The 25,547-nt window shown below is 35.1% G+C and overlaps 1 protein-coding gene across 1 annotated transcript in view; it reads right to left on the bottom strand.

Moving 5' to 3' along the window:
• Positions 1-484: 484 nt before the first annotated feature.
• EFCAB13 (EF-hand calcium binding domain 13) overlaps positions 485-25,547 on the bottom strand; it is a 125,240-nt gene continuing 100,177 nt past the window's right edge. The window contains exons 20-23 of the mRNA XM_025362903.1: positions 23,525-23,668; positions 21,630-21,701; positions 11,800-11,943; positions 485-1,076 (exon numbers count right to left, since the gene is read on the bottom strand). Of these exons, the coding sequence (XP_025218688.1) occupies positions 793-1,076; positions 11,800-11,943; positions 21,630-21,701; positions 23,525-23,668 (644 nt within the window). The 3' untranslated portion in view covers positions 485-792. The remainder of the gene's footprint in view (positions 1,077-11,799; positions 11,944-21,629; positions 21,702-23,524; positions 23,669-25,547) is intronic.

The following is a 25,547-nucleotide window of genomic DNA, read 5'->3' as shown; positions in this document are numbered from 1 at the left end:
GACCTAAGGGATAATTTTGCATAGCAGCTTTACTAATGGTACATTGTTGGTTCAACAAAATGTTGGTTACACACACACACACACACACACACACAACTTAGTGGGAAACAAACAGCCAAAGGGATCAGTACTTCAGCTTTGGGGGTACTCAAATAAAGCTTTATTTGAAATTTCTAATAGTGCAACCAGAACCAATCAGAATCCATTTTTTCTAGGAAGAGTTGGTAGTATAAATGAGAGTACAAATGAGAGTATATACTTTGTTTATACTCTCATATGAATGTATACATACATATACATTCAAGGTATATGTATGCAATGACTGCCCAACTCAAACCACTTCATATTTAATCATTTACATGATATTCCACAAAAGGCAAAACTATAGGGACAAAGAATTAATCAGTAGTTGCCAGGGGCTCAGGGTAGAGGAAGAAATGGATTACCAAAAGGGCATAAGAGACTTCTAGGGGGTAAAATAGTCTATATGTTATATATAGTAAGGGTTACATTATATTATTTTTAAGAATCCAAAGAACTGTATGCCTAAAAAGGGTGAATTTTGCTATATGTACATTACACCTCAAAAAGCATGGATGTTTAAAAAATGAGATCAAGAGAGTTGTTGAAGATATGTAAGAACATAACAGATAGTGATAAAAATTCTACTGGATTTGTCAAAAGTTTTAAAAATTATTTTCTAGTAATTTCAGAAGTCAAATATGCATACTGAATAACCTCAAAGAATAATATATAATCTAGTAATTTTCTAGCACTACCAAGTAAGACTACCTAAAATTTTGAGTTTGGGTTAAGTTTAGCAATATTTGCCTTAGAATTCAAACAGAAGTTATGTAATCTACTCTTGTGTTGTTTCATATTCACATTGTATTGCTTCTTACTTACCTGTGCTTTAACTATTGAATCCTGTATTGTTTTTAACATGTAAACCACTGCTTGCCTTTCCAGATCTGGGCAATAATTACATATTAAATAAAACTTACCTGCAGGTTTAGGAATTGTCAATATATCGGAGAATTTAGTCATAAATTCTTGAATGGTAACCTTGCCACTTTCTGTAAGGCAAAGCATAATTTAATTAAATGAAAGAATTACTGTTTCAGAATTAAATAATATAGCTGAAGCTAATAGTCAAATTATAACAAAAGTTAAAAGCTTGAGAGTAAGGCTGGGCTATTTCTTCTCCCTTACCTATTGCATGCATATGATTATCAATTTCTGCTCATTCTATTTCCAAATACTTCTTGAATTTCCTGCTGCATTAACTAATACCTATGTTATTACAACAGCATCTTTAAAAACCTATGCCACCAGTCTCATCTTCTATTTATTTTCCATAGTATGTAAAGGGAAGTATTCCTCTTTAAAAAAAATTGATTATTCCTATGCATAAAACCCTTCAGTAGCTCCTACTTGCCTACAAAACTACAGAATAAATATAATACTGAGGAGGTGAGGGAGGGAAATTATAGACCAATATTACTCATACATGTGTTAAAGTATAAGTAAAATACTACTTGCAGGATTTGGCAGTACAACAGTGAAAATAAAATTCAAGATACTTTCAGAACATACATTCTCATTGACAGTGATACTGCTCTCAAGGGGGTAAAACTGGTTCTTAGGAGAAAAATATATCAGATATTACAATAGTTTGTGGCCATAGTACTTAAACAGATATATGACATATCTGTGGTGTTAAATTTTCATGGGGGGTGGGGGATAATTAGGAACTAAAATGTCTATAAAGGCTTCTTAGGGGAGCGAGGAAATAAAGGTTAGAAACACTGCTTTAGTATGACAATAGACACCTAAATTTAATCTATCCACATAGTCTCCAAAAATCCATGCAAATTAACAAGTAAGGCAAGTAAAATAACCTATAGTCCATGCCTACAGTGTAACTAAGAGGCAGAATATTAAACATTTGTATTTGCATATAAGTCAGGAAATAAAAATCCAGGACCAGCGCAGTCAGCTTCAGAGCCTAAGCCAAAGAGGAAACTCAGGCCAGACATGGTGGCTCATGCCTGTAATCCCAGCACTTTGGGAGGCTGAGGTGGGCAGATCACTTAAGGTCAGGAGTTCCAAACCAGCCAGGCCAACATGGTGAAACCTCATCTCTACTGAAAATACAAAAATTAGCCAGGTGTGGTGGCAGGAACCTGTAATCCCAGCTACTCGGGAGGCTGAGGCAGAAGAATTGCTTGCACCTTCAAGGTGGAGGTTGCAGTGAGCCGAGAATGTGCCACTGCACTCCAGCCTGGGTGACAGAGCAAGAATCTATCTAAAAAAAAAAAAAAAAAAAAAAAAAAAAAAAAAACGAGGAAACTCAAGTGACAATTTCATAGAAGAAAGAATAAAGAAATGTCTTTGTAATACAGAACATGGATAATATCAATGAGAGTTCACCTCTAAGAAGAGAGTCCCCTTACTGAGTAGGGAAATACTGAGAACAAGTCAGAGAGCTGATGGATGAAAGCCTTAACCTCTGGGGAGATAAAAAAAAGAAGCTTGGAAATACAGGAGGCCAAAGATAGCAGTCTTGAGATGGTATATGAGGGAAGCAGAAAATTAGTGTTAGAACCTGGGTACAGGACAGATTCTGAAAGTGAATAGTATTTCATAAAGCTTGGTAGAAAAATCGCACTAGTTCACCAGTAATGGATCCAAACCAAGAAGAAATCCCTGATTTACCTGAAAAAGAGTTCAGGAAGTTAGTTATTAAGCTAATCAGGGAGGGACCAGAGAAAGGCAAAGCCCAATGCAAGGAAATCCAAAATATGATACAAGAAGTGAAGGGAGAAATAGTCAACGAAATAGCTTAAAGAAAAAAAACATCAAAAATTCAGGAAATTTTGGACACCCTTTTAGAAATGCAAAATGTTCTGGAAAGTCTCAGTAATAGAACTGAACAAGTAGAAGAAAGAAATTCAGAGTTCGAAGATAAGGTCTTCTAATTAACTCAATCCAACAAAGACAAAAAAAAAATTATGAAGAAAGCCTCCAAGAAGTCTGTGATTATGTTAAACAACCAAATCTAAGAATAATCAGTGTACCTGAGGAAGAAGAGACTTCTAAAAGCCTGGAAAACATACTTGGGGGAATAATCGAGGAAAACTTCCCTGGCCTTGCTAGAGGCCTAGATATCCAAATACAAGAAGCACAAAGAACAACTGGGAAATTCATAGCAAAACAATCTTCACCTAGGTACATTGTCATCAGGTTATCCAAAGTTAAGACGAAGGAAAGACTCTCAAGAGCTGTGAGACAGAAGCACCAGGTAACCTGTAAATGAAAACCTATCAAATGAACAGCAGATTTCTCAGCAGAAACCCTACAAGGTAGAAGGGATTAGGGCTCTATCTTCAGCCTCCTCAAACAAAACAATTATCAGCCAAGAATTTTATATCCAGTAAAACCAAGCATCATATATGAAGGAAAGATACAGTCTTTTTCAGACAAATGAATGCTAAGAGAATTTGCCATTACCACTACAAAAACTGCTAAAAGGAGCTCTAAATCTTGAAACAAATCCTGGAAACACATCAAAACAGAATGTCTTTGAGCACAAATTACACAGGACCTATGAAACAAAAATATGAGAAAAGCAAAAACAAAAAACAAAAAAACCAAAGTACACAGACAACAAAGAACATGATGAATGCAACTGTTCCTCACATTTCAATACTAACATTGAATGTCAAAGGCCTAAATGCTCCACTTAAAAGATACAGAACCGCAGAATGGGTAAGAACTCACCAATGAACCATCTGCTGCCTTCAGAAGACTCACCTAGCACATAAGGACTCAAATAAACTTAAAGTAAAGGGGTGGAAAAAGGCATTTCATGCAAATGGACACCAAAAGTGAGCAGAGGTAGCTATTCTTATATCAGACAAAGCAAACTTTAAAGCAACAGCAGTTAAAAGAGACAAAGAAGGACATTACATAATGGTAAAGGCCTTGTCCAACAGGAAAATATCACAATTCTACACATATATGTAGAATACAAAACAATTACTAATAGACCTAAGAAATAAGGTAGAGAGCAACACAATAACAGTGGGGGACTTCAATACTCCACTGACAACACTAGACAGTTCATCAAGACAAAAAGTCAACAAAGAAACAATGGACTTAAACTATACCTTGGAACAAATGGATTTAACAGATGTATGCAGAACATTTCATCCAACAACTGCAGAAGACATGTTCTATTCACAGCGCATGGAACTTTCTCCAAGATAGACAATATGATAGGCCATAAAGCGAGCTTCAATAAATTTAAGAAAATTGAAATTAAATCAAGCACTCTCTCTCACCACAATGGAATAAAACTGGAAATCAACTCCAAAAGGGACCTTCAAAACCATGCAAATACATGAAAATTTAAATAACCTGCTCCTGAATGAACCTTGGGTCAAAAATGAAATCAAGATGGAAATTTTAAAATTCTTTGAACTGAATGACCATAATGACACAACTTATCAAAACCACTGGGATACAGCAAAGGCAGTGCTAAGAGGAAAGTTCATAGCCTTAAATGCCTACATCAAAAAGACTGAAAGAGCACAAACTGACACTCTAAGGTCACACCTCAAGGAACTAGAGAAGCAAGAACAAACCAAACCCAAACCCAGCAGAAGAAAGGAAATAACCAAGATCAGACCAGAGCTAAATGAAATGGAAACAAAAAAAATATAAAAGATAAATGAAACAAAAAGCTGATTCTTTAAAAAGAGAAATAAAATTGATAAACCACTGGTGAGATTAACCAAAACAAAAAGAGAGAAAATCCAAATAACACCACTAAGAAACAAAACAGGAGATATTACAACTGACACCACTGAAATACAAAAGATCATTCAAGGCTACTATGAACACCCTTGTGCACATAAATCAGAAAACCTAGAAGACATGGATAAATTCCTGGAAAAATACAAATCTCCTAGCTTAAATCAGGAATAATTAGGTATCCTGAACAGAACAATAACGAGCAGCAAGATTGAAATGGTAATTAAAAATTACCAACAAAAAAAAGTCCAGGACCAGAGGGATTCACAGCAGTAGACATTCAAAGAAGAATTGATACCAATCCTTTTGACACTATTCCACAAGACAGAGAAAGAAGGAACCCTCCCTAATTCATTCTATGAAGCCAGTATCACTCTAATACCAAAACCAAGACAGGACATAACTGAAAAAGAAAGCTACAAACTGATATCCTCGATCAACATAGATGCTAAAATCCTTAACAAAATACTAGCTAACAGAATCCAACAACATATCAAAAAGATAATCCACCATGATTAAGTGGGTTTCATACCACGGATGCAGGGATAGTTTAACATACACAAGTCAATAAATGTGATACACCACATAAACAGAATTAAAAACAAAAATAACATGACCATGCAGAAAAAGCATTTGACAAATCTAGCATCTCTTTATGATTAAAACCCTCAGCAAAATAGGCATATGAGGGACATACCTTATTGTAATAAAGCCGTCTATGACAAACCCACAGCCAACATAATACTGAATGGCAAAAAGTTGAAAGCATTCCCTCTGAGAACTGGAACAAGACAAGGATGCCCACTCTCACCACTCCTCTTCAACATAGTACTGGAAGTCCTAGCCAGAGTAATAAGACAAGAGAAAGAAAGGCATCCAAACTGGTAAAGAGGAAGTCAAACTGTCACTATTTGCAGATGATATGATTATTTACCTCAAAAACCCTAAGGACTCCCCCTGAAGGCTCCTAGAACTGATAAAATAATTCAACAAAGTATCCAGACACAAGATTACTGCACACAAATCAGTGACCAAGTGGAGAATCAAATCAAGAACTCAACCCCTTTTACAATAGCTGCAAAAAAAAAAAAAAAACCTTAGGAATATACTGAACCAAGGAGTCAAAAGACCTACTTTTAGATTTTAAGGAATCTCCATGTTGTTTTCCATAGTGGTTTTATTAGTTTACACTCCCACCAGCAGCATAAAAGTGTTCCCTTTTCACCACATCCATGCCGACATCTATTATTTTTTAATTTTTTAATTATGGCCATTCTTGTAGGAGTAAGGTGGTATCTTATTGTGGTTTTAATTTGCATTTCCCTGACAAATAGTGATGTTGTGCATTTTCTTCATATGTTTGTTGGCCATGTATTTCTTCTTTGGAGAACTGTCTATTCATGTCCTTTGCCCACTTTTTGATGGTTTTGTTTTTTTCTAGCTGACTTGAGTTCTTTGTAGATTCTTGATATTAGTCCTTTGTCAGATGTAGAGTTTGTGAATATTTTCTCTCATTCTGTGGGTTGTCTGCTGATTATTTCTTATGCTTTGCAGAAACTTTTTAGTTTTAGTTTAAATAGAAACATCTATTTATTTTTGTTTTGGTTGCATTTGCTTTTGGGTTCTTGGTCATGAACTCTTTGCCTAAGCCAATGTCTACAAGAGTTTTTCTAATGTTATATTCTATAATTTTTATGGTTTCAAATCTTAGATTTAAGTCTTTGATCCATCTTGAGCTGATTTTGTATAAGATGAGTGATGAGGATACAGTTTCATCTTTCTACAAGTGATTTGCCAATTATCCCCACACCATTTGTTGAATAGGGTGTCCTTTCTCTACTTCATGTTTTTGTTTGTTTTGTCAAAGATCAGTTGGCTGTATTTGGCTTTAATTCTGGGTTCCCTATTCTGTCCCATTGGTCTACATGCCTATTTTTATACCTGTACCATGCTGTTTTGATAACTGTTGCCTTGCAGTATAGTTTGAAGTCAGGTAATGTGATGCTCCAGATTTGTTCTTTTTGTTTAGTCTTTCTTTGGCCATGCAGGCTATTTTTTAGTTCCATATGAATTTCAGGACATTTTTCTAGTTATGTGAAGAATGATCATGGTACTTTGATGGGAATTGCATTGAATCTGTAGATTGCTTTTGGCAGTATTGTAATTTTCACAACACTAATTCCACACATCCATGACCATCTGTGTCACTGATGATCTCTTTTAGCAGTGTTTTGTAGTTTTCCTTGTAGAGGTCTTTCACCTCCTTAGTTCAGTATATTCCTAAGTATTTATTATTATTTTTTTTTTGTAGCTGTTATGAAGAGGATTGAGTTCTTGATTTGATTCTCAGCTTGGTCATTGTTGGTGTATAGCAGTGCTACTAATTTGTATACACTGATTTTGTATCCTGAAACTTTACTGAATTCGTTTATCAGATATAGGAGCATTCTGGATGAAGCTTGATGGTTTTCAGGGTATATGATCATATCATCAATGAAAAGTGACAGCTTGCCTTTCTCTTTACTGATTTGGATGCCATTTATTTCTTTCTCTTGTCTGATTGCTCTGGATCACACCAGACAGCAATTTCTGTGATATTTGACAAAGTTTTGATATTTGTAAACACAAATAAACAATAATCACAAGAAAATAAGGAACACACTTATCACACCCAAAAGGATTTTATATCATTTTTGTCATATTTGTTTTGCTATTGTCTAAGAAATTGAGTAATTTTTAAAGTAAAAAATCCAAAAGACAAGGAAAGAGAAAAGGAAATATGGAACAGGTGGCTGAAATAGAAAGTACTAGTAAAATGGTAGATTTAAACCCAAATACTTTAGTAATCTACAAGTGTAAGTTAACTACATGGTTTAATTAAAAGACATATTACTAATTAATTAATGGGAGTGAAAGAATAAATCGTCCCTGCCAAAGAATTTCAAATAATTTTAAAATGTAGAAGGAATGAGGGAAGTAGAAAATCAACATTAGAACAACACAGTAATAATTGCTACAGACTAGCAATTCATCTGCCGATGAATGCTAAAATTAGTGGGAGAAACTTAGAGGAGAAACAGAATACTTGCACAGTCTCAAAGTATCTCCTCCAAAATATTTATTAATTACTATGGTTATTTTAACACATGTCCACAAATTCTTTGATACTCCTCCCTCTAGAAGAATAGCTTAATTTTCTTCTCCTTGAGCATGGGGCTAAACTTTGTGACTTGCATCTAACAAAAACTGTGAAAAAGGGAAACACAGTGACTTTATGACAAAAAAATATAGCAGACACCACTTCAAGTGATCAAGGTTAATATCATCAGTAACAAATCATGTTAATATAATATATTATATGTTGCAATTAAAAGGGCACTTTACCTTTGGGGTATTCTTCCCAAAAGCCCATAACCCCAGGCTAGTCATGAGATAAACTCAAACTGAGGTTTTATACAAAATATCTGACCAATACTCTTCCAAAGTATCATGTCACTAAATAGAAGGAAAGGCTGAGAAACTGTCATAGACTAGAGAAGGCTAACAAGACATGACAACTAAATGTAACATGGTATCCCAGACTAGATCCTGAGACACTAAAGCACATTAGTGAAAATTAGTGAAATCCAAATATAGTCTGTAGTTCAATGAATAGTACTGTCCCAATATTAATATCTTTGTTTTAATAAATGTTACATGGTTATGTATGATGCTAACATTAGGGGAAGCTGGGTAGGGTACACAGGAACTCTGTACTATCTTTAAAACTCTTGTGTAAATGTAAACATTTCAAATAAAACAATTTTTAAGACACTAACAGGCTGGCAAAGCCATGTACTATTCATGAGATATATCTAAAATATAAGGATACAGAAAGAATGAAAGTAAAATGACAAAAAAGATACGCTATCCCTAAAAGAAAAAATAGCCAATGTTGCTATACTAATATCAAGGTAGATGTTAAGATAAAAGGCATCATTAAAAACAAATATGAATACTTTATAACGAAATGTTCTATTAATTTGGATGATAGATCAGGTTTTTTGAGACAGGGTCTCACTTTGTCACCCAGGCTGGAATGAAGTGGTACAAATACAGCTTACTGCAGCCTAAACCTCCTGGGCTCAAGAATTCTTGCCTCAACCTCCCAAGTAGTTGAGACTACAGGCTCATGCTATCACACCAAGCTAATTTATTTATTTATTTTTTATTTTTGAGATGGATTCTCACTCTGTCGCCCAGTCTGGAATGCACTGGTGCGATCTCAGTTCACTGCAAGCTCCGCCTCCCAGGTTCATACCATTCTCCTGCCTCAGCCTCCCAAGTAGCTGGGACTACAGGCGCCTGTCACCACGCCTGGCTAATTTTTTGTTTTTTTAGTAGAGGCAGGGTTTCATTGTGTTACCCAGGATGGTCTTGATCTCCTGACCTCGTGATCCACCCGCTTCGGCCTCCCAAAGTGCTGGGATTACAGGTGTGAGCCACTGCACCCGGCCCACACCTAGCTAATTTTTGTACTTTTTGTAAAGACAGGGTTTCACCATCTTGCCCAGGCTGGTCTCAAACTCCTGAGCTCAAGTGATCCGCCTGCCTCAGCCTTCCAAAGTGCTGGGATTACAGGCATGAATCACAATGCCCAGCCTTAATTGTAAGTCAGCATATTAACAACATGGGCTAAAAACTATAGACAGCAAACACTGACAGAATTAAAAGGAGAAGTAGACAAATACATAATCATTGTATAAAATTGTAGAAGATTTTAGAACAACTGTTTCAGTAACTATTGAACAAAGAAATAAAACATCAGTAAGAATATAAAAAAATTTGAATTTGACAATAAATCTGATCTAATATATAGAACACTCCTACCCAACCCAACTGCAGACTATATATTCTTCTCAATCACAAAAAATATTTACCAAAATTATCACAGTCAATAAATCAACTCTCAACAAACTTCAAAAGACTAAAATCAGAGTACGTTCATTGACCACAATGCAATTAAACTAGAAATTAATGATGTAATGATTATAAAACCTCAAATTTTTGGAAATTAAGAAACATACTTCTACAATCATGAGTTGAAGAAGAAATGACAACAGAAATCAGAAAAATTTTGACCTGAACAATAATTAAAATACTATACATCAAAATTTGTAGGATGTAATTAAATGAATGTTTTGAGGAAATTTTGCTGTGAGGTATGTATTACAAACAAAAAAAAAATCCTTAAAATAATTGAGCTAAATATTCATCACTAGAAATCGGGATATATTCACCCTAGAGAAGTTGACTGAAAAAAGGAAAAAAAAGAGTTAAAGAAAAAAAAAAAAACAAACAAACAAAGAAAAAATAGATGTTAGGATATAGTGGGAAGGAGATAAAAAAGGGGTTGGTTAATGGGTATAAAATACAGTTAGAAGGAATAAGATCTGGTGTTCAGTAGCACAATACAGTGACTATAGTTAATAATTTACATTTCAAAATAACTAAAAGAGTGAAATTGGAATGTTTCTAATACAAAGAACTGATAATGCTTGAGGTGACAGATAACCCAACTATCCTGATTTGATCATTATATATTGTATATTTGTATCAAAATGTCACACATACCCCATAAATGTGTATAATAATTATGTATCCATAAAAATTAGAAATAAAAGAATTGTAATAAGTTAGCATATAGTAATCACTTATCAGCCTTTTGGCTAAGATCAAGTGTAGACATTACAGTAAAGATAAAAGCAAAAAATAATAAAGAGGAAATAAATTTTTTTTTTTTTTTTTTTTTTTTTTTTTTTGAGACGGAGTCTCGCTCTGTAGCCCAGGCTAGAGTGCAGTGGCCGGATCTCAGCTCACTGCAAGCTCCGCCTCCCGGGTTCACGCCATTCTCCGGCCTCAGCCTCCCGAGTAGCTGGGACTACAGGCGCCCGCCACCTCGCCCGGCTAGTTTTTTGTATTTCTTAGTAGAGACGGGGTTTCACCATGTTAGCCAGGATGGTCTCGATCTCCTGACCTCGTGATCCACCCGTCTCGGCCTCCCAAAGTGCTGGGATTACAGGCTTGAGCCACCGCGCCCGGAAATAAATTTTTAAAAGGGTCAATCAAGATAAAGGTTGAATTTTTTACAAGATTAATAAGATTCAAAACTCTGTGAAGTTCAATCGAGGGTAAAAAAAAGAAGCTACAATCCACTAATTTTGAGAATTAAAATGAGGATAGCATTACAGCTATGTCAGATGTCAAAAAGAGAACAACTTTATTCAATACATTTGAAAAGGCAGATCTAATGAACAAATTCCTCTAAAAGCACAGCTTGCCAAAACTAACAAGAAAATAAAATACCTTGTTAATCCTATTCATTTAAAGACATTAAATAAATAATCCAAAGCCTTTCACAAAAAGAACTCTTGGCCAACATGGCTTCATGAATTCTACTCAACATTCAAGGAAGAAAAAAGTCTCTTCTAAAAAACATAAAAAAAAAATACTCCCCAACTCATTTTAAGAACCCATCATGGATAATATTCAGCTATACCTGTCATTAAAATAGTAAATTTATTTTTTATATTTATAGATATCTGCTGCCCTGAGCCACCACTATGTGTAACACTCCACGGTATCCCTGGATATCACCATAATTCACCTTCCAAAAACCAAAAGGGCCTCCAGGACCCCGTTTTACTCTACATGTGGCATTCTGATTGACCACTGCCCATGTCAGTCAGTTCACAAAATAATCTCACCCTCTAGGTACCATCAGTGGACTCACACAGGGATAAGATGAGCTCTGACTTCCCCATTCGTTTGGCTCAATGAAGCTCAGGGTTGGCACACCTGTAGGCACAGTACCAGTGTCCAGCAGTCATCCCACTTCAGCTTCCACTGGATACCCTCCATCCCTGTGTGTCCTACCCATAGACCTTCCACCCCTCTGGTAGAGGATGGTCCTTATAAGATAGATGCATTGAAACTACTAACCATGTTCAGGTACATGTCTTAACATTACAGTAAGTATAGCATTAGCTGTATGAAGGTCCTTGTCCATCAATAACGTCTTGAGGTCAGAGACATCAATTAGATCATTCTGGAGAATTTGGGTAGCAGCTAAGAGTATCTGTGTAGCTGCAGAAAGAGAGCAAAAGCAAACGTTTCAACAGCAGAAACAGAGCATATGTTATTAGTTATCACTTAATAGACTCAGGTTGCATAAAATATGAAGATCTGATTCTAGAATTTTACATGGAACAATTTGTATAGTTTTAAAAACTAGAGTGTATTATAATAGCTAACAGTCACAGGGCACTTACTAAGTGCTAGCCGCTGTTCCAAGCAATTTCACTTTACCAAATTACAAATGTCCTTATAATAATCCCAAGATAGGCATTTTCATCCCTGTTTTTCAGATGAAAACACTGAGGTTAGCAAAATTAAGTGACTTACCAAATAATATATTGGTAGTAAGTGGCAGGGACAGGATTTAAGTACAGACCCTATAGTTCCAAAGCCCATCCTCTTAACCACTGTGCCTTTCAAGTAGAAACATATAGGTAGTCAACCTTTATCCCTTGAGCCACATATTACTTCATATGTGGCCCTGAAATCATTGCAAAGCATTACAAATAATCTTTAAATCAAAATTATCTTTCATTATTTAACTTAAAGTTATGTTACCTTAAAATGATTAAACTGATAAATAACCTATAAGCATAATTTTGTTCTAAGAAATTAACTGGATATTAATATTGTGAAAAATAACTACTTCAGTCCTTTGTTGACATGGGTAGCTGCTTCTTCCACTTCTTAGTCAATCTGGCCCCAGTTGAGAATATTGTATAAATAAAATAACTTAAAGGTGAAATAGAAGGTATAGCTGGTTGGATGTAAGAGCACAAACCATGCTCCAATGTGATCCAACAATAATACTACCTTCCATTTATAAGGCAACTACCACATGATAAGCACTATGTTAGAGACTTAACATTTAATACCTGGCCAAATAATCAAAGAAGATAAAGGTAAAATATGGATATTGGGAAGCATTCAAAGACTCAAAAATTACATATCCCATGTTGTTTTACTCTGAAACCTAATGCAAAATGTGCTTCAGCAAAATAAAGGAGTAAATCATGACAGGGATTCAGGAAACATGTGAGCCATAGAATACTACTAAAAAGAAATTCTGGGATGACAGCTGTTTAGTGGGTGTAGGGGAGAAACAATTCAAATCAGAGCATCTAAAGTACATAAAACTGTGTTTGAGTATTTTGAAAATGTCAATATTCAAACATTTTTTATTATGATTTCAAAAATCATAGCCAATGTTTGACTAACATTTCAAACATGATTGTGCCAGAAATGTTCAAAGTCCAAGAAGTGAAATTACCTATGCAACATCATACAACCGGTCAGTAGGAAAAAAAAATTCAAGTACCTAAAATATGACTACAATGTTGTTTTTCATATGCACACACCACCAATTTGCAACCCTTTTTTTAAAGCTTTTAAACATTGTTTTTATTTCTAAACAATCTCAAACTCTCAGAAAAGTTGCAAGTACAGTACAAAAATTTTTTGTCTGAAACATGGGAAAAAGTAATAGGTCTATAGGAAAATACATACGTTTTTTTAAAAGATAATTGTTAACTCCAGGAGAAAGAGGAGGCAAGAGATTGCACATGCAAAGAGGCATGGAGGTAATGAGATGACTACTGACTCATCAATGAGCTATTTTGAACAGTCATAATACTACTAATTAAACACTGACTACTGATTTAACCAAAAACTGTGATAGAATTACATTTTTACACACTTGACTCTATAACTTTGTAATACAGAGGCATGGTCTCAATTCTTACATCTATAGAAGAATTATTAGCCTATTATCCTTTTGAGCATTAAGGTTCTCTTCTTTAAAAAAAGGAATTAACACTGTGAAGATTGGATCCTAAAGAAGCTAGCACTCAAAATGGACCCAACTACGTACACCATTTGAATGAAAAGGATTCCAATGCCTGGATATAAAAGCAAAATGTGTTTCAAATTCCATTGATATTCTAAAGAAGAAAAGGATAATAAGAAAACTTACATTATTTTTCCAGTAGCACTCAGACAGTAATTACTATGGTAACCTATGCCATATAACAAAGTTATTGGCCAATTGTGTTCTAATTGTGAACCTACCCAATTTTTCAAAATGTAATATATAGGAGGCATAAAATTCAATTTATAGCACTGAATTTTCGAAAAGGAAATCTATTGATTTAATAAAAATGTGATATATTTACATTTTGCATCTCTTGACTTTGTAACTTTTTAATCAGTAGCTACTACAGGGAAATGGTTTTGCTTAATTCTTACAACTATCATATGATATAGGCATTATTATCCTTATTTTGAGGAAAAGAAAACTGAGAGTAAGAGAATATATCTAATTTTTCAGGGCCAGTAATTACTATAGTAATCCACATTATATAATAAGGTGATTTATCCATTAAGTTCTTATGATAGTAAACCTATACAACTTTTTAAAATGTGAAATATTTAAGGCGAAAAGTTCAATTTACATCAGTGAACTTAGAGACTTTGGAGACCAAACCACTCATGTGGAAAATGATCTAAAATCCAAAGAAGTGAAATTACCTAACAAAATCCAGGTACCTAAAATTTGACTACAATGTTATTTTCTGTATACGCATCACCAATTGGCAACCCTTTAAAAAAAATTCTTTAACTTTTTTATTTTTAAACAATCTCAAACCCTCAGAAAAGTTGCAAGTACAGTACAAAATTTTATCTGAAATATCTGAATGTAAATAGCCAACAAAATGCCCCCTCACCATTAACTATGTTATTGTGTATTTTCTCCAACGAGAACATTCTCCTACATAATAAAAATACAATCATCAAAATTAGGAAATTATTACATTGATACAATAATGTCATCTAATTCTCAAACCCATTCACATTCTGCTAATTGTCCTGGTAATATCATTTTTAGCAAAATGATACATATTTTGTGAATGCTATAAAGAAGGCACCAGGATTAACTTTTTTATAAATGAACATTCAATTGAAATAACCTCATTTATTTAAAAGGCCATCCTTTCCTTGCTCCACTGCAGTGGTACCTTTGTTGTAAAGGAGATGGGCATATTATGTGTAGATCTCTTTCTGGACTCTGTATTCTACTCTATTGGTTTCTGTGTCAATACCACACTGTCTTAATTACAGTAACTTTGTTATAAATCTTGATGTAAAGCAACGTGAGTTTTACAACTTTGTCTTCTTGAACTTTGCCCTGGCTATTTTGGTCCTTTGCATTTATTCTCATATTTAAAATCAGATTGTCAGTTTCTATAAAATTATGCTAGACTTTTGATTGGGATTGCATTGAATATATAGCTCAAATTGGTGATAACCGAAAGCATATTGAAACTACAAAACATAATGTATCTCTCCATTTATTTAGGTTTTTCTTTAAATTTTGTCAAATTGTTTTGTAGTTTTCTGTTTAAAAATTATAAACTTGTTTCACTAGTTACTCCTAAATAATTACTTTTTTGTACCATTGCAAATCATATCTTTATTTTCATTTTATAATTGTTTGTGGCAAACTACAGAAATACAATTTTTGAACATAGAATTATAATTTTAAATTGATCATGTATCAAGCAGCTCTGGTAAATTTGCTCATTAACTGAAATACAATAATATAATAACCAGTGTATAGTTTCATGTTTTTCTGCCTATTAATTATATTGCCAATGAATAATGGAAGTTCCATTTCTTCTCTTTTAATTCTTATCTTCCTTATTCTGTTTTGCCTGTGGTACTGGCTAGGACTTTCATACACTGTTGAACAGAAGTGATGATACTAGACATTCTTGTCTCATTCCCAATCTCCGTGGGCAAGAATTTAAAATTTTCCTTTAAACATGATTGTTGTAGGTTTCTGTAAGTACCCCTTAATATGAAAGGGTGTTGAATTTGATCAAATATGTTTTCTACATCTGTTAAGATAATTTTTTTCCTCCTTTATTTTGTAATATGGAGAATTACACTTTAATTTTTGTTAATTAATACCAATACTGCCCTCCTAAAAATAACTCAACTTGCGATATATGTTTCCTTTTTATATATCACTAGATTTCATTTGATCCTATTTTATTAAAGCTTTTCCCATTTGTGGTCATGATGGGGACCGAATTATAATTTGGTCCTCATGTAAGGTTTTTATATGAAGATTACATAGGCCTCATAAAACGAGGTTGGAAATATTCTTCCTGCTTCTAAACTCTGAAGGAGTTTATGTAAGAATGGTACTATATCCTTTTTAAATTTTTTTTTTTTTTGAGACGGAGTCTCACTCTGTCATCCAGGCTGGAGTGCAGTGGCGCGATCTCGGCTCACTGCAAGCTCCGCCTCCCGGGTTCACGCCATTCTCCTGCCTCAGCCTCCCGAGTAGCTGGGACTACAGGCGCCCGCCACCTCACCCGGCTAGTTTTTTTTTTTTTTTTTTTTTTTAGTAGAGACGGGGTTTCACTGGGTTAGCCAGGATGGTCTCGATCTCCTGACCTCGTGATCTGCCCTTCTCGGCCTCCCAAAGTGCTGGGATTACAGGCTTGAGCCACCGCGCCCAGCCCTTTTTAAATTTTAAAATAACTTACTAATGAAGCCATCTGAACCTGGTGTTACTCTTCAGATTTTCTAATTATTCTTCAGCTACTTTTGGTAAGTTGAGTTTTTCAAGGAATTTGTTCTTTTCATAAAAATTTTCAAATGCATTGGTATAAAAGTATAATTAGTATCTTTTTATGTCTGTGTACTCCATAGTTATGTCCCTTTTTTCATTCCTGATATTGGTAACATTTCTTTTATGTAGACCTCTTGGTAGTGAACTTTCTGTTTTTTCTTAAAATATTATTTCATTTTTAAAAGATATTTTAATACAGAATACGATGTTCACAGCCTTTAAAAAAGTTTAGTTTTTAATGTTATTCCATTGTCGATGGCATTCATCAGAGATGGACCACAGCATTCTGAAAGACAGGTGCATTTCACCAGCACTGTAACTCCTGAACAGTAATAACCAATAAACTATCGACTCATGAACTAAGCTAGGCTCCTCCAATGATAATTTTATAACAATTTTATGTAAAGAAAGCTACAAATATTTATTATTATTATTATCATCATCATCATTATTTAGAGATGGGATCTCGTTCTGTCACCCAGGCTGGAGTGCAGCAGCGTGATCACAGCTCACAGCAACCTTGAACTCCTGGGCTCAAGCGATCCTCCTGTCTTATCTTCCTGAGTAGCTGGGACTACAGTCATGTGCCACCACACCTGGCTTATTTTTAAATTTTTTTTAGGGACAGGGTCTTGCCATGTTGCCCAGGCTGGTCTCAAACTCCTGGCCTCAAACGATCCTCCCCCCATGGCCTCCCAAAGTACTGGGATTTATAGGCATAAGCCACCACACCCAGCCATCAATAACTTTTTTGCTCCTTAGAAAATAATGTATAACTTTTCACTGGTGGCTTTTAGGATTTTCTCTTTGTAGTTGGTTTTCAGCCATTTTACGCTCATGTTCTTAAATATGGTTTTCTTTGTGTTTATCCTATGGCCCCACGAATCCTGACAGGCTTGGTTACTGCCCATTGCCCTTAAACAGTTGTGGTGATTGCTTATGTTGCTTATTTTTTACCAGATTTTATAGTTATTCTATAAAATACAAGCTACTTCATCATATACAGATAGAACCAGGTGAACCAGCTTTACAGATAATTCTAGTTACCCTGCTCTGGTTAAAAATTACTGTTTAGGTTATTACTTTAAACAAAGCTATAGCAATCAAAAACTGATATAAGGATAGAATAAATATAAAAGGAATAGAATTGAGAGTCCAGAAATAAACCCATACATTTATGATCAATTGATTTTCTCTAAGGGTACCAAAATCACTCAGTGCAGAAAGAACAATGTTTTCAACAACTGATGCTAGGACAAGTGAATATCTGGACTAAAAAAGGTAAGAATGGACTGTCATCTCACACCACATACAAAAATTAACTCTAATTTATTAAGGATTCAAATAAAAGAGCTAAAACTAGAAGAAAACTTTGGTGTAAACCTTCAGGAGTTTGGATTATCTTTATGACATCAAAAGAAGCAACAAAAGAAAGTATAAATTGAACTTTACCAAATTCAAAATCATTTATTCTTCAAAGGACATCAGGAAAGAAAAAAGACAACTAACAAAATGTGAAAAAATATTTGCAATTATCTATCTGATAAAGGTCTAATATCCAGAACATATAAATAACTCTCACAACTCAACAATAAAAAGCCTGATTTTAAAATGGATAAAGGATTTGAATACACGTCTCCAGAAAATCATTGAGGAGAAAGTATATATCCCAGAACAGGTTTCTAATGCAGACAAAAGCGCTCTATTCTGGAAAATAATGACACAAAGGACATTTATTAGTAGAGAAGAGAAGCAAGCACCAGGATTTAAGAAGGGTAAGCTAGCTTTAATATTTTGTGCAAATGCAGTTAGGTTTAAAATCAGGACTGCCCTGATCCATAAAGCTGCTAACCCTCAAGCCTTGAAGGGAAAAAATACACACCTGCTCCCATCTTTTGATTGTATAACAAGAAGGTTTGGAAAACCAGAATGCTTTTTCTAGATTGGTTCCATCAATGCTTTGTCCCTGAAGCAAGGATGAGACTGCCTTTTAAAGTTCTTTTGATATTGGACAATGCCTCTGGCCACCCAAAACTCTATGAATTCAACACCAAAGGCATTGAAGTGGTCCACTTGGCTCCAAATATGATATTAGCCTCTACATTAGGGGGTCATAAGAACCTTTAAAGACTCATTACACATGGTACTCTATGGAAAGAATTGTCAACACTGTGGAAGAAAATCCTGACAGAGAGAATATGAAAGGCTTCAGTAGGATGCCACATCAAGCCCCAAACACTACTGGAGAAAGCTGTGTCCAGATGTTGTGCATGACTGCACAGGATTTATAACAGAGCTAAACAAGATCATGAGAGAGATTGTGGAAATGGTGAGAAAAAAAAATGGCAAAGGGTAAAAGGTTTCAAGATGTGGCTATTGGGAGAAATTCAAGAGAATATACACCACACCAGAAGAATTAACTGAAGATGATTTGATAGAGATGAATACTCTCAAACCAGTGCCAGATGACAAGGAAGAAGACATAGAAGAAGCAATGCAAGGAAACAAATTGACAATCTGGTAGAAGGGTTCCAATTATTCAAGACTGCTTTGACTTATTTTATGATATGGACCCTTCTATGATGTGGACACTGAAACTAAAGCAAACAGTGAAAGACTGGTATCAGACAGAAACATTTTTAGAGAAATGAAAAGCCAATAACGTCAGACAAGAAATTATGATGTATTTCCATAAAGTTAAACCAAGTGTCCTTGCCTCTTCTGCCTCCTCTTCTACCTCCTCCACCTCTTCCATCTCTCCCACTCCTGAGATAACAAACCCAACTCCTCTTCCTCCTCTTCCTACTCAACTTGAAGATGATGAGGATGAGGATGATGATCCACTTACATTTAATGAACAGTCAAGATATTCTATCTCATTTTATTAATAATATTTTCTTTTCTCTAGTTGCATTATTGTAAGAAACAGTATTTTATATATATATATACACATATGCCATAAAGATACATGTTAATCATTTATGTTATTGATAAAGCTTCCAGTCAACAGTAGACTCTTAGTAATTAAGTTTCAGGGGAGTCTGAAATTATACATGAATTTTTGACTGTGCAGCCACTCATTTTCCAGCCAGTCTCTTGAAGCAAAAGTATCCACTTACCTTTGGACTTTTGGAAATGTGGACTTTCTTTCATTTTCATTAAGCAATCTTTTTTTTATTATTATTATACTTTAAGTTCTAGGGTACATGTGCACAAGGTGCAGGTTTGTTACATATGTATACATGTGCCATGTTGGTGTGCTGCACCCATTAACTCATCATTTACATTAGGTATATCTCCTAATGCTATCCCTCCCCCCTCCCCGCTCCCCACAATAGGACCTGGCGTGTGATGTTCCCCTTCCTGTGTCCAAATGATCTCATTGTTCAATTCCCACCTATGAGTGAGAACATGTGGTATTGGGTTTTCTGTTCTTGCGATAGTTTGCTGAGAATGATGGTTTCCAGCTGCATCCATGTCCCTACAAAGGACACGAACTCATCCTTTTTTATGGCTGCATAGTATTCCATGGGGGTATATGTGCCACATTTTCTTAATCCAGTCTGTCCTCCATATTATCTAGAAGGTGCCCCTAACCCCCACATTGTTCAAGAGTCAATATAAATGAACTTTGAAAACATATACTATCAGCATGGATATAGCTGGAGGCCATTATCCTAAGTGCATTAACACAGAAACAGAAAACCAAATACTGCATGCTCTTACTTACAAGTGTGAGCTAAATATTGGGTACTCGTGAACAGAAAGATGGCAACAATTGAAAGTGGGGACTACTAGAGGAGGGGAGAGGGAGGAGGGGAAAAGGTTGTAAAACTAACTATTGCATACTATCCTCAGTACCTGGGTGATGGGATCATTCATATCCCAAACCTTAGCACCACACAATATACCCAGATAACAAGCCTGCACGTGTACCCCCTGAATCTAAAATAAAAGTTAAAAAAAAAGAGAAAGAAAGCACATGCTACGTAAAAGAAGTTAGACACAAAAAAATACAATATGATTACATTTATATGAAATGTTCAAAAGAGGCAAATTCATACAGACAGAAAGTAGATTCATGGTCGTCAGTAGTTAGAGAGAGATGGAAATGGAGAATAATTGCTCACAGGTACAGAGTTTCTTTTGCGGTCAAGAAAATGTTTTGGAATTAGAAAGTGATGGTTGCACAACTTTCTGAATATACTAAAAATCACTGAACAGTACACTTTAAAAGGGTGAAATTTATGGTATATGAATTATGTCTAAATTTTAAAAACTACATCTAATTAAAAATACTATAAGGCATCCAATTTTAGAGATATTAAAATGTAAAAAATGTGATACAAAGAAATTTGTTTCATCAAAGCATTTAGAAATACGCCATTGATAAGGGTGTCTGCATTCATGAAGAGTTCTTTGGTAGGTGTTCTCTGCAGACTTGGGGGTTAGGAAAATATGTTGATGTTGAAATGGTCTCCCTAATTTCAGAAAGAATAAGACGAACCTCAGGGACAGAGGCCAAGCAGAAGTCTTTAAATAGCAAGGACAAAATGATGTGGTTAGGCAACATAGATAGTGTGGTATTAAGAATAATACAGGGATTGACACTGCAGGGATTTAGAAGGACTGATTAACTGAAGTTAGGATTTCTATAACTGAAATAGATGGGCAGTCCAGTTGTGTACATCTGAAAACTCCAGCGGCACGACTTAAGATTTCACAAAAACTGGTGGTCCCTCATCCAATTCCATACATGATTTAATTCATAGATCCAGAAGTCATTGAAGAAAAACCTAACTACCTTTGAGAAAGGACCTTGCACATATTAATCTTTTTAACCTTGCCTTGTTTTCCCCCTCATTATATCTTTGCCCAATTTTCTCCACTTATTTTTATATTATTATTCATACTATACATCATAAGTGGCTTGAAATCCTTTTTAAAACTAGAGAGACTGAAAACTAAAAACTTGAAATCCAGATAGTCATTTTTAAATGTCATTTTTAAATATTTATTTTCTAGCCATTCTCTTGAACAAGAAGTATTCACTTACCTTTGGACTTTTGGAAATGTGGACTTTCTTTCATTTTAATTAAGAAATCTTTTAAATCCACCTCCATATTATCTGAAAGATCAAAGTCAAAAATGCTGACATTAAAAACCTGATACTGAGTTGGCACATGAAATAAAGACCGATTTACCATAGTTAGCTAAAATTTCACTCTAGCTCAAATGATTGAAACTATTTCAATAGAACTTTTAACACTTTTTAAAACCACCCAGTGAACAGTTAATAATATTACTAGCAAACAATAGCTAACATTTTTTAGCTCCTTATATATACTAGGCACCCTTTTATGGTGTTTTATATATATTAAATCATGTAATCTTCATAATAATTCTATGATGTGGGTACTCTTTGCATGCCTATTTTTGAAAGATGAAAGCAAATGGAAACTAAATAATTTGTCCAGGTCACAAAGTCAGGAAGTGTTAGAGGTTGTGTTTGAATTTATGCAGTCTAAGGCCAGAGGAGACAATGTTATTAGATAGAATACACACATACATGCACATGTACACGTACACACACACACACACATGCACACACACACACACAGTCACACGTGAAGTAACGTGCAATAATGTGACACAGCAGACAATCTAGGGCTGTAATTATATTAAAGAGACTTTGAGTTTAAACAAAATGGCAGACCTGGGTAGTGCAGAAACCATCCCACTACAAATCCCTAGAGACACTCTATAACATGTAACATTCCATGAATGTGTGACTGAGTCATATGAAGGAAATAACAAAGAGTTAACTGGGAACTGAGATCCAGAATGCTAAGCATTGAGTACTAACACTAAAACTATCTTTGGGATAGAGATGAGACCCAAAAATGGCTAGGTGCTTGATTTAAATGCTCATACAGAGTCATTAAAAAAAAGATTCGAGCCCACATAAATAAGAGTAGGAACTTAGATATCAAATAAAACTGAAATGCTTAAAGGGTTTCAATCCTGGTTTTTTAAAAAAGAGATTAAAATATTATATTTATTGACTCAAATAAACAAGGATGCCTAAATCTTCCCAATTCAGAGAGACAGGGGAAAAAACAATCTCTTGTGATAAACTGAAGGCCCAGTATGCATCTCATGTGGGTGTGAAGTCTAAATTTATACCAGTCTGATGGTGTGAGAAAACTGAGGTCAAAACATAAAAATTGACCTAGGTGAATAACAATCTGGGGAACCTTGCAAAATCAATAACTAAACTGTACTGGAGAGGTATTCTTAAACCTAGGACTCACAGGATTCCCAAAGACACAAATTGGTTAAGATAAGCCGAAAATAAAAGTTCACCAAAAACCAACAGAACTCAGCAGCTTCTAGAAGTATTACCAAATGATTTGACTTCCTAAAAGTAAATGTGTATAGGAAAGGAGATCAAGTACGTATTACATGCAGTCAAAGACAGAAAACAAAGGTAAATGTGGACTATTTGAAAACAATCACTAAAACTAAATAACTTATTTTTAAATGTAGTGAGCCCTCAGATATTTTATTTGGTTAAAAATCAAAATGGAGCAAGTACTGTAAAAAAACAAATGAAAGTGGATCTCCTCTGAAAAAGACTGCATATCAAAATAAGCTGCTATTGTCATGTTTTTATTTTATTATACAATTTATGGTATTTTTCCACCCATGCTTGTAAGTAATGAAAGGTAATTTTCTAAATAAGCACGTATAGTATCCATATGAGTATGAATAGATATGTTCAATAAATATTTAAATTAGTAGAGTGGTTTGGCTCCAATTTGTATCAACCTAAGCCTCCAACAGAAAAATGACTCCCATTAGTATATTATCCTTATAGGTATACTCTAAGACTATTTTTCATAAGTAGAAAAAAAAATGAAAAGAATCTCAGGCCAAAAAAATGCTCACCACTGACGTTACAACAGTTAAGGGCTCCATTGAAGTCCTCCTCAGTTAAATTAACATTCAAACATTTCAAGGCATGCTCCAAATCAGGTACACCAATCTTGCCATTATCAACATGTGACAAGATGTTAGCAACTTCTTTAATCTCTACAAAGATAAATGTATACAAGCTATTATGGTGTAAAAAACATTCAAAATAATTTGTCCAAAATTTACCATAGGTAAACCTCAGATTAAATATTTATCTGAACCAAAATGTCTCCAAAGGAAACACAATATTTTCTATTTGTAACTGAGGGCCCACTTCCCTCAAGCAGCACTTGAAACGAAAAAACTTTACGACAAAGAGAATAATACGATGGGCTACTGACATGTATTATAATAAGACTTTATCTTCATTCATTCATCCATTAGAAACTGAATGAGCTACATGCCTCCCTGTACATGTAGATCTAAAGATTTCTACCACTTGATGATGTAAACAAAGGCTAAAATTTGAGATTGAAGCTCTTGATCCCCAGGGCCTCAGATAGTTCACACTGTGCTTTTGTGTGAATTGGGAAAAGGCACCTCCTCTCTATGCATTAGTTACAAAAAAAGGGTACCTCTCAGTAGGCAACTGCAATCCAGCACAGAGGTTCAAGGCTTGGAGTATGAACTGCATTTCAGCCTCCATTTATGCTCTCTCAACAGGCACCTTTGTGCAAAGCACAACCCGTATAACCACATGGGGCAGTCCTGTTGATCTCACACCAATTTAAAATATAAAGCATAATCATTATGTGGTTTTTAATTTTTCTGTTTTTTGTTTGTTTGTTTGTTTTTGAGATGGAGTCTCACTCTGTCACCCAGGCTGGAGTGCAGTGGTGCTATCTCAGCTCACTGCAAACTCTGCTTCCTGGTTCACACCATTCTCCTGACTCAGCCTCCTGAGTAGCTGGGATTACAGGCGCATGCCACCATACATGGCTAATTTTTTTAATATTTTTAGTAGAGATGGGGTTTCGCCATGTTGGCCAGACTGGTCTCAAACTCCTGAGCTCAAGTGATCCACCAGCCTCAGCCTCCCAAAGTGCTGAGATTACAAGCGTGAGACACCACACCCAGCCTAGTTTTTTTTTTTTTTTTTTTAAATTTATTTATTATTATTATATTTTAACTTGTAGGGTACATGTGCATAACGTGCAGGTTTGTTACATATGTATACTTGTGCCATGTTGGTGTGCTGCACCCATCAACTCATCATTTACATCAGGTATAACTCCCAATGCAATCCCTCCCCCCTCCCCCCTCCCCATGATAGGCCCCGGTGTGTGATGTTCACCTTCCTGAGTCCAAGTGATCTCATTGTTCAGTTCCCACCTATGAGTGAGAACATGCGGTGTTTGGTTTTCTGTTCTTGTGATAGTTTGCTAAGAATGATGGTTTCCAGCTGCATCCATGTCCCTAAAAAGGACACAAACTCATCCTTTTTTATGGCTGCATAGTATTCCATGGTGTATATGTGCCACATTTTCTTAATCCAGTCTGTCACTGATGGACATTTGGGCTGATTCCAAGTCTTTGCTATTGTGAATAGTGCTGCAATAAACATACGTGTGCATGTGTCTTTATAGCAGCATAATTTATAATCCTTTGGGTATATCCCCAGTAATGGGATGGCTGGGTCATATGGTACATCTAGTTCTAGATCCTTGAGGAATCGCCATACTGTTTTCCATAATGGTTGAACTAGTTTACAATCCCATCAACAGTGTAAAAGTGTTCCTATTTCTCCACATCCTCTCCAGCACTTGTTGTTTCCTGACTTTTTAATGATCGCCATTCTAACTGGTGTGAGATGGTATCTCATTGTGGTTTTGATTTGCATTTCTCTGATGGCCAGTGATGATGAGCATTTTTTCATGTGTCTGTTGGCTGTATGAATGTCTTCTTTTGAGAAATGTCTGTTCATATCCTTTGCCCACTTTTTGATGGGGTTGTTTTTTTCTTGTAAATTTGTTTGAGTTCTTTGTAGGTTCTGGAT

Source organism: Theropithecus gelada, chromosome 16 (genome assembly GCF_003255815.1).
Source record: "Theropithecus gelada isolate Dixy chromosome 16, Tgel_1.0, whole genome shotgun sequence".
Lineage (NCBI taxonomy): Eukaryota > Metazoa > Chordata > Mammalia > Primates > Cercopithecidae > Theropithecus > Theropithecus gelada.
Note: the sequence above shows the minus strand (reverse complement) of the source record. Positions and strands in the feature narration are given on the sequence as shown.